This window comes from Symsagittifera roscoffensis, chromosome 4 (assembly GCF_963678635.1).
Source record: "Symsagittifera roscoffensis chromosome 4, txSymRosc1.1, whole genome shotgun sequence".
Lineage (NCBI taxonomy): Eukaryota > Metazoa > Xenacoelomorpha > Acoela > Convolutidae > Symsagittifera > Symsagittifera roscoffensis.
Genome location: NC_087065.1, coordinates 78,439,359 through 78,449,839, shown reverse-complemented (window position 1 = coordinate 78,449,839; position 10,481 = coordinate 78,439,359). Strand labels below are relative to the sequence as shown.

The 10,481-nt window shown below is 40.3% G+C and overlaps 2 protein-coding genes across 2 annotated transcripts; both read right to left on the bottom strand.

Moving 5' to 3' along the window:
• Positions 1 to 5,019: 5,019 nt before the first annotated feature.
• Positions 5,020 to 5,787, bottom strand: LOC134845038 (uncharacterized). Its single transcript, XM_063861868.1, has one exon. It carries the CDS (start codon positions 5,785 to 5,787, stop codon positions 5,020 to 5,022), a length of 768 nt encoding a protein of 255 aa, XP_063717938.1.
• A 1,903-nt stretch (positions 5,788 to 7,690) lies between these two features.
• On the bottom strand, positions 7,691 to 8,092 carry LOC134845037 (uncharacterized). Its single transcript, XM_063861867.1, has one exon. It carries the CDS (start codon positions 8,090 to 8,092, stop codon positions 7,691 to 7,693), a length of 402 nt encoding a protein of 133 aa, XP_063717937.1.
• Between the last annotated feature and the right edge of the window lie 2,389 nt (positions 8,093 to 10,481).

Here is a 10,481-nt window from a genome sequence, read left to right as displayed (position 1 = left end):
ATTTTTTCCAACCATTTTTTGAACCTATGACTCCAACTCATTTTGAAAAATCTACCTCCGCCTCCTCACACATTGAAGCTACCCCTATCCTTTCTCCTCTTTCCAGTAATGCACCCGATTTACCTAGTCCCATCACAGATGACCAGCTTAAGCTTAATCTAAACGATTTTGTTATTCACTAGCAACAAATTCATAACCCCACTAACTCATTAATTATTCACCAACTCACCCTTCCCGCTTCAACCTTCAAATCATCCAGTCCATCTGTCAAAATTGCCCCAAAACGCGCACAATGATTTTTTATGAAACGCAAACATCCAAATAAAATACCACATATCTCATTAGCCGCACATTCTAATCTCGATTACTATACCATCATCTACGCCATACTCATTTACCCGCAATTTTAGAAAAAAACCTTCACTTCTTCCCCCAGTACACCTACTACAACTGAAAAAATCAAGCCAAACGAGCCCAATATGTTAATGAAGATTTCCTCCTACAAACCCTTTCATGGATATCATATTATAACTTTTATTAACCGAGTAAAGTTACCCCAAAGAAAGAAGACAGACGACGGTGAGATTTGCGATTCAATTACTAACCCATTATTTAACGCACTTCATCTAAATCAATTCACAAACTTAGGCTTAAACCAGACACTTAACCGTTTCATTGCACCAAAGTCTAATCAATATTCCATTAATCACTATGATCACAGGTTGTCCAATATATGGAAGACTCACCGCATGATACTGACCCTAATATGAATGTACGGTTAGCTGAGAAATTTTTCACTAAGTCTGATTACATCTTTTACCTCTATGGCAATAAAAAGAAATTCGATCACATCATCGAAAATGCACTGACGAATATAAAAACTTACGAATGTACGAATGTACTTACTGAGACAAATGTACATCTTTTTGCTCCCCATCAACAACTCCCCAAATGAAGACTCCCGCCCATCCTTACCCCGCATGAGTATATCCAACCCGTTGAAGTTGCCCTTTTATTCTTATTGCCCTGTTAAAAATATTCAAATTTTTAACTTCAATTACAAATTATATAACCTCATCCAAATTTTTAGGATGAGGTTATATAGATTGTGATTGAACTTAGAGTTATGAATATTTTCAACAGAAAAAAAAATAAAAGGGCAACTTCAACGGGTTGGATATACTCATGCGGGATAATTCTGCAACCTAGACCCAATCCCTCAGCTCAATCAAGATACACGAAACCCACTTCTGAAATACGAGCAACTGCACTCCTTCTCTCTACGAAAACAACTACTCAAAAACACGAGCAACTGTTTCTTTCTCTCTCTTCACGCAACCCATGCTTCAAAATAATCTACTCGAAAAAATCAAAAACTCCTCCATTCATCCTTCACAAGAACAAAACTTAAAACTTTAAAATTTTCTAAAACCCGGATGGGTGGATTCAGTTCAAAACAAGTATTTATTTTATAATAGTATTATCTTGATAAAATATCACTGCAAAATACTTAGAACTAACCAATCATGATACATAACTAGCACTTACAATAATTTGTAAGGCTGAAACTACATATAGTTTCAGCCAGAACAGAATGAATTTAACTTAGCAAACAGTTGCTCCTCCGAAGAACAGTTTTTGATATCGAGCCTCGCAAATACCAGTATACACTAGATCTATTGAGACTAGGATATACAAGAGTAAGATTAGGATTGGTATTAGACTAAGAACTTGCACGAATCTATCCGGCCGAAAACAAGATTTTGAGTGAGCCACTCCGGACTTAAACTCTGTAAGTCAAAAGTTTTAACTTTTTTAATATATAATTTTAAAAAACGAAAGCAAGACACTGACTTAAAACATGTGGTTTTTAGTTTGGTTTTGAGGGAAGATCACAAACGTTGCTTACGTTTAAAAAAGTGTTTTTACCGAGGTTTGTCTAATAAACAATTTTAAAATCACACCATTTCATCTGTTGAATGGAAGGCAAATTACTTTCTTTTAAATGCATCAGAGCCAGCAGCATTCCTTTTTATGGTTCCTAGTCACAAGTCCCCCTTTAAACAACTAATCCAAGAATATGTAAGCTTTGTACCTAGTAACGAATCTACCCATTTTTGCAAAAAGGGGAGGGGGGTTAGTTTAAGAGATCCCTAAATGGTTCAAAAGTGTATTTTTTTTTGTATATCACAGCGGAACATTTTTCTCAAATTGAGATAGCTTTATCAAAAAAAAGCAATCATTTTTAAATTTAAAGCTGTAAAAATTAAAACAGCTTTTAAAGTGATATATTAATCTTCACTAAACCTCGTCATTTTTTTTGTTCTCATTGAGTTTATCGACAGTTTTCCGACTGATTTGACTCGTGTCCAAACAAAACAGTCTCCTATACAAGACAAGGATAGCCGGTTACTGTGCAAGTAGCACAGAATGTTCCGACCATAGTTCTAAATATCCGAAAAACTTTTTTTCAAATTAGTGTCGTTTTTCTGCGTGGTGTGATAAAAGGATCTGAACAAAAACTAGAAGTCACTCATTTGTGACCGTTTTAGTAAAACAGGCAAATTGAAGGACAGTGTTTGAAAAAAAAAACGTACTAAAACAAAAAACTAAAAAAATGCGAAGTCTTCAAGTTTCTCAACAAATTTTTTTGATTATTTTTTAAATTTGTTTCTGATTTTTTCGATATTTTTGATGCCTAGGGCGTCAAAAACTCCAGAACTTATCTTAAATTGAAAAAAAAATTCGAGGCTGAAATTAAGCATAATTAAGCTAATGTACGCCTGAAATTAGACGAAAAATCAAAAAACCGGTTTTTCTCGACACTAGAATAAATTTATGGGAATTTTTAAATGTGGTTCGAACCACGACTGAAATGGTTGCAATAAGATATATCACTAACCCATTACGATGATAATTTGTGGTACCTGATTTTGCGTGGAAAACAAAAAGAAAAAAAAGAAAAAACTAAAGCACACCCGAATACAAAGTTCTCCCCATTTTCAATAGTCAAAACAACAACCCAATACAAAACAGTCAGGACATTTTTAAATTGAACGAAAAAAAGTCCAGCACAAAACAGTCCGAAAAACAGTCCCAAATGATAATTGTTTTTAAAGTCAGTAAGCGAGAGTTTCCTTTGCTCAAACAACATCAACAACAGCGGACTGTTTTTTTTTGGTTCGTTTCATGAATTTTGGACTGTCTTGTATGGGACTGTTTTGTATATGCACCTGTTTGCTTGTGTGTTTGCCGACTCTGCTTGCTTTGGAACGTAAGGTGTTTTTTAGGTATCGCACCAAGAAGACCATGTACAGGAGGGCGAGTGAGTGGTATTTCAACCTCAACACATTCCTTTTCTTCCTCCCCATACTCGTCATCACAGGTAAACCATAAGAAGAGTCCTGCTCTTTTCAATCTTAGACCCACTTATGATTCAAAAGTCCCAGTCTGCGGGGGAGAGGGAGTGGTTCAAATTTTTATTGCAACCCGTGTCGACGTGCTCACTTTATGTTTCGAGCGTAGGCCAAAAGGAACAATATTCGGTGCGTTTCGACCGTGCTCGACCGCATCAGATGTGCTCGACCGTACAAAAGCCAACCACGATATGTTTTGACCGTTATTGATCCAATTCGGGTTTGTTTCGATTTTCAAACAACATGAGTCATCCAAATTTAAAATTTACACAGAAATTTTTTCTATCAAAATATTGCAATTAGAGTAATTTGCAAATTAAATGCGTTGTGGAGATGAACTATTTTTGAGCTGTTTTTTTTTTCACTTCATAAAGTGTGTTTATATTGGAGAGAAGTTTTTCATTTTGTCTCCGAACTACAGTGGAACAATTGGTATTTTTTGACCCTGCTCGAGGTATCTTTCGTTGGACCGTGCTCGACAGTGCTCGAAGTTTGTTTCGAAATTGTGCTCTACCCAGACCCCTGTCTCGACTATTCTTTTTCGACATGCGCTCGACTTTGATATTCGAAACCTAAAGTTAGCACCTCGACCCAGTTTGGCTGCAGGCTATAATGACACAGAGCCAAAACTGTATCTTTCAAGCAGCCTAAAAATCCCAGCGAACTTTTCATTGAAATTAGCTCATCCGAGAAGCTAGAAAAACAAAGAAAATTTGCTACGAGGATAATTTTCAGCTAAAAATATTCCCTTTCTTTTTCCACGAGCCATTTTCCGACCAATCTATTCCAACTTTGGATGATTTCGATGAGCACAAGGAGAAGAAACTAACTTTGGAAGATCAGTGTCTGCAGAAAAATTGAGTATGGGTCTTTTTCCGATAACAATTTAGTAAGAAAACAACAAGATTTTTTTAGAAAAGGAAATTTTTCGTCTATCTTGAATTTGAGAATTTAATGAAAAGAAAATCGAGAAAAATCATGAACTGCTTTTTTTCTTTTTACGAACGCACTTCTAAGAGCATATAACCTTTTATTTGTTAAGATTCAGAGTTAGAGCAACTAGGATTAAGAGCTGGGGTTAGAGACTGAGAGAGAATCTGAAGTTTGAACTGAGGATTGAGAAGAGGCAGTGATTGTTGAAAAATGAATTGAAAAAAGTGAATATAAAAGGCATGACATACTTAGCATCACAAAATTACCAATTATTTAGTTAATGACTAATTAATTAGTTTGAGATCACTAGTTGATCTTGTCTGAGTTTAATCAGTTTTGACTACGATTCAATCAACCTGTCTGACCTTGAGATGGTCTGACCTCAACGCCCCCACTCAGGTTGAATTGGCTTAGTCCAATGTCAGGCTGCAACCCATCAAAGTACTACGATGCTGTTCCACCTTAGCCTTGCTCAGGGCTTTTGTCAACAAGTCAGCTTCCATGAACTCAATTGGGCAATATTGGAATTCAACTGTCTCATCTTCCACTAGTTTTCGAATGACGTGGTATTTCACATCGATGTGTTCCGTTCGCTACTGCATCACAGGATTCTTGCACATCTTGATACAGCTCTGGTTGTCCTCCTTGATGACAATTGGTCCGTCAATAACTACGCCCATCTCATCGAGAGAAGTGATCGAAGATATAGAGCCTCTTGAAATGCTGATGCCATTGCTTGGTACTCAGCCTCACTGGTAGACATGGCTGCGTTTGGTAGCTTCTTGGTGCTCCAACTAATTGCTGCCCCTGCCTTCTGCAAATGAAAACTGTAGCCAGTAGTTGACCTTCTATCATCCAAATCTCCAGCCCAGTCAGCATCTGCGGATCCATAGAGTTTTACACCACCAGCATCCTTAGTGTAGCACAGCTCCAGATCTTTGCTCCCGTTCAGGTAACGAAGAACCCTCTTTGCAACCACCCAGTGGACCCTTCCCGAATTCTCCGGGAAACGAGAGAGTTGCGCCTCAGTAGCTAGGATATCAGATATTGTTTGCTTAGCTATGTACAATAATGAGCCCACAATATCTCTGTAGTCCCCAGCCTTCATGAATACTGCCTCTGCTGACCAAGCTTCAGGGCAGACCGTCTTCGGCAGTTGTGCGCTGATGTCCGCTGGTATGCCCACTGGTTTGCATTCAGCAAGGCCAAAACGCTTCAAGCAGTCGTCGATGTAACGAGATTGATTCACTGTTACCGTCCCAGGCGACTGCTTGACCTGCATTCCCAGGAACCAGAGCAATCGGTTTCTGTCATCCATCTTGTTTTGTTGCGAGAAGCAGCTCCTCAGCTTGTCAACTTCGTCTTGACATCTGCAGCCAAAGATGATGTCATCTACCCAAACCAGCACATAAATCATTGCATCGTTTGTTCCCCTCATCGTGGACAAACAAAAGTCGTTGCTGCTTCTAGTGAACCCTTCATCAAGTAGGAAAGTGCTCAGCGTCTGATACCAGTCTTTTTTTGCCTGCCGCAGCCCATAGAGACTTCGTTGTACACTTGGCTGTCACCTTTGCTGAACCCCTCTGGCTGCTCGATGTACACTGTCTCTGCTAGAGGAGAGTTGAGGAAGGTTGATCATCTTGTGCCCCCAGAGCCTGCAGTATCCTCCTTGTTTCGGGTTTACAGGTTGGAGCAAACATGTCATTGAAGTCAGGTCCTTCCACTTGCATGAACCTTTTCACTACATATAGGGCTTTGAACTACTCCACTTTTCCCATTGCATCGCTCTTTACAGCAAGAACCCATCGTCCAGGAATAACTTTTCGAGATTGTGGTCTATCAAGAAGTGTCCATGTTCCCATGGCTTCTAGATACTTCACCTTTTTGGCCATAGCTGCCAACCACTGCTCCATTTCGGATCCAGACACTCCTTCTGAATATCCCCTTGGCTCTTGAATTCCAGTCACTGAAGCATGGGTATAGGCCAGTCCCTATCGAATGGGTGGTTTTCTTGTCCTAACAGACCTATGCACTGGATGATCAGTAGAATGTGAACCTACTGCTTCCTCCTTGACCTGATTTTCCTCAGTATCCCCCACTGAATCTGTAGTATCACCTGCAGTTGGCGCAATTCGTGCTTCGCTGGTTTTCTTTGTGCTTGGTTGCTCAATATCAATGCTCCCCTCGATTGATAGCTTCAGGGTTTGTAATGGCTCACTGTCAACCATGAAGTCATATGGAATGACAATCTAATTGAATGTCACGTTTCTTGCTCGCACCACTCGTCTTGTCTCTAGATCCATCAGCAGGTAGGCTTTGCTCTCCTTGTCGTAGCTGATGAGCTTGCTTTTCTTGCCCTTTCGATCCAGTTTCCGTTTGTTGCTTCGATCCAGATAGTACGCCAGGCAATCGAACACAGGCAAATTTCTCACTTTTTATGGTTTCCCATAGTGGATCTCTGTCGGCGAAAGGCGCTTCTCGTTGCTGCATGTGGGACACAAGTTGCGAACCCTCACAACTGTCGACATTGCTCGCACACAGAACATCTCCGGTAGCTTTGCTTCGGCCAGTAGACATCGAATCATCTCGGTGATCACGCTGTTGTAGCGCTCTGCTACACCAGTCTGTTGGGGAGTATTGGCCCAGTGAAATCTTGCTTCACCTGGATTTCTCTACAAAATCTCTTGTATTCTACAAATGCATTTGACGAATACTCACTTCCATTGTCAGTTTGCAGGCTCTTCGGTTCACCATGCTCAGCCACAAACTCCTGGAACTTCAGTAGAGCATCACTCTTCTTCACCAGATACTTGACCACAGCCAGCCTGAATGTCACTGAAGACCCGTTGCCCCACTGCCAATGCTCTGCTGTCAGTCTTCTTAGGCACTGTTACTTCATGCATCTTAGAAGCTGTACACACTTCGCAGAACTTTAGCTCGCCCACATTGACAAGCGATGAAATATCCTGCTGGTTGAGGTGCCCCAGTCGTCGGTGCCACAACATTGCATCACTGGTATCCCTCCTTGTTTTCGTCACTAGAGTCATCGGGTTTCTCTTGAACTTGCACTCAAGGAAGAAAAGCTTGCGGCGCTGCGTCACAGGTAGCTGTCCCCCATCTAGTGCCAAAAGATGTGACGCATCCGCGGCGAAACTGAAGCTTGAGCCTCTAGCGACAGCTGAGCTCACATTCATCAAGTTCACACTGTAGCTTGGCACAAACAGCACATTGTGAAAAGTGTAGCTCCTCACAGCATCATGGCAGTCCTTGATCTATACTTCCACTAATTCTTTGCCCTCAACCCTTGACAGCGTGCCGTTGGGGTTCTCCACAGTTTTCCCTTAATTCCAGCTCTCAAAGCTAGAAAAGTCAGCCCTCTCTTGCACCAAATGATCAGTGCATCCTGTATCCACAATGAGGTCGTCTCCCTTCATTGAATTTGCAGCACAACAACTGAAGAACACTGTCCTCCCCTGCTGGCTCTTCCTTGCAAAATGTCCAGGTTGTCCACACTTGAAGCACCCTTGATTTTTTGCTCCTGGCCCACTTGCTTTGTTCGCCCAACTGCCTCGAGCACTGGATTGTCCGCTGTCACTTTTAGATTTACATTTCCTCGCCATATGACCCCTCTGACCGTACACATAGCAGCCACTACTTGACACTCCTTTCTTCTTGCTCACAGCTTGCATGGCTATATGACAATTGTCCAGTCCTCTGCCAACATTGAGCCTTCCTCGAGTCATTGTAGTTCCTCAGCCTCATTCTCAGCTCTGGAAACGCCTTGGCTGGTTGAAAGCTCTCTTGCACCAAAAATGCCCATAGCTGTCAGGCAGCCCATTGATCACCAAATCATTGAACAGTGTGTCCGTGATTGTTTCTCCAGCTTCGCTCAACAGCGTCATCAGCTCTTGACTGCGAACGAAGTAGTCGTCCAGATCCTCCTCTGATCCTAGGCGCAACTTCACAAGCTGACCTACTAGACTGACCACCGTCAGCCTCTCTACACTGCAAAACTTCTCTTGAAGCAGCTTCCAAGCCTTCGTCCCATTGCCATAGCCATATTTTCCCACGCAGTCATTCTTTGTGAACATTAAAATGGTGTCGTTGAGAACCAGAGCAAGGTGGGACTACATAGTGTTTCGATTGTTTTTCCTCTGCTGGATCAACACTGCTCACTCCTGCATCTTGTTATCGTAGGCTGCCTGCTGATCAGCATGCGGACTCTCCGGGAGAGTAGGCTCAGCCTCTGGCAGATCATCATTGCCCATCACTGTTCTGAACAGGCCCCTTGATGTGCATCAGCGCCACAAACTTCGTCGACCAAGCAGGAAAATCTTCAGACTTTCCACTAAAAGCCGCCAGTTTCAAGTCCATCGTTGCTTAAGACTGCTAGCTAAAACTTAAAAACTCTGACAGAAAAACAATACAAGAAAAAAATTAGAAATCTGGGCCCATAACCTGTTAAGATTCAGAGTTAGAGCAACTAGGATTAAGAGCTGGGGTTAGAGACTGAGATAGAATACGAGGTTTCAACAGAGGATTGAGAAGAGGTAGTGATTGTTGAAGAATGAATTGAAAGAAGTGAATATAAACGACATGACAAACTAAGCATCAAAAAAGTACCAGTTGGTTAATTGCTGACTAATTAATTAGTTTGAGATCACTAGTTGACCTTGTCTGAGTTTAATCACTTTTGACTACGATTCAATTATTCTGTCTGACTTGAGACGGTCTGACCTCAACATTACTGATTGAAACTGTGACTCAGACTTTTGAGAAACTCAATTTGTGTGCGAAATAGTTTCGAGTGCAGAACGAAGGTAAAAGCAATCGTTTTTAAAATGGAAAGTTCATAAGATGGTATAACAAAACATAAAATTATTGTTTTATAACATTCCCTAGGAAAGAATACCCACCCTAAGATGCTTCACAATTGAGTTCTTCAAATTGGCTTTAAGCTCATTGAGTTTAATAATAAAGAAGTGACTCTTGAAAAAAAGTGTTTTTATTACAGACTGATACATGAGAATGATCGTAGATCTACCAATTCTCGGTACTATCAAAATTCTTTTTTTTGTCGTCGGACCGGCTTTCATTTAATTTTCTAACTTCTAGTTTTTTTAGCTATGTTTGTGTTCTATCGCAAGTTTTCTGCTTCAGAGTTGTCGACTTGAACTCTATCGGTTTCGTTTCCCAGATGGGTATACCACCTTACATTCATTAACACTCGTGGACACTGCCTGGGCAGTGCAACTCGCGGGCAGTGATGATTTTCAGCATATTGGCAGTCGGCTTTAATTTGGTCATTTATTCTAACTAATATTTTGTTTCCTAAAAATAAGGCCGATGGCTCTATTTTCCAAACGCTCAAAATCAACCCCACAAGAACCTCCTAGAAAAAAAACGTTAAAAATGTTAATCATGAATGTTCTTTTGTTCTTTTTAAAGTTTTTGTTTTTCTAGTTCCTTTTTCAATTTTGTCTTGTAGAGTAAGTTTAGCAAATGGTGCGAAGTTCAGTCTCGCCTCTCAGTATTTTCATGTGTTCAATAAGGTCTTGATAAGCAAACCCGGTCTGCCCAAGATAGAAGATAAGCCGCGACCATATGCATCCGCCAATAATTTGTACGGAAAATGATGATCATACATCACACATACAAATTTTTTGAAAAGCGCTTAAATTAGTTTTTTTGTGATCAAACTAGCATAAAACAACTAAGGAATTAACATCAAACATTAAAGAAGCTGTGGGCTACTTTTGCTTTAACACTGTTGGAAAATAATCACAGGCGAAGTATCTTTTCAAATTTGAGCTCAAGACAACAAAACCTTTCGAATGATAAAAAACATCTCGTCATAAATAGCAGTTAAAAATCGAAAAAAATTGTGTGGAGCAAAAACACCCCGAGCACAAATAATTCGTCACTTTCTTCGAAAGTTGCAAAAATAATTAAAAAATGCTCATTCGTATGTCTGTTATTTAGAGAAAGTCTGTTATTTTAGCTTGAAAATACAAAGATATTTTTATAAAAATTCAAACCGACGTGAGACGTATGATTTCCCATTCTCGTCAACCCCGTAATGGATGGACTTGATATAAACATGGACGTGATAGAAATGTCTCAAAGCGCGTT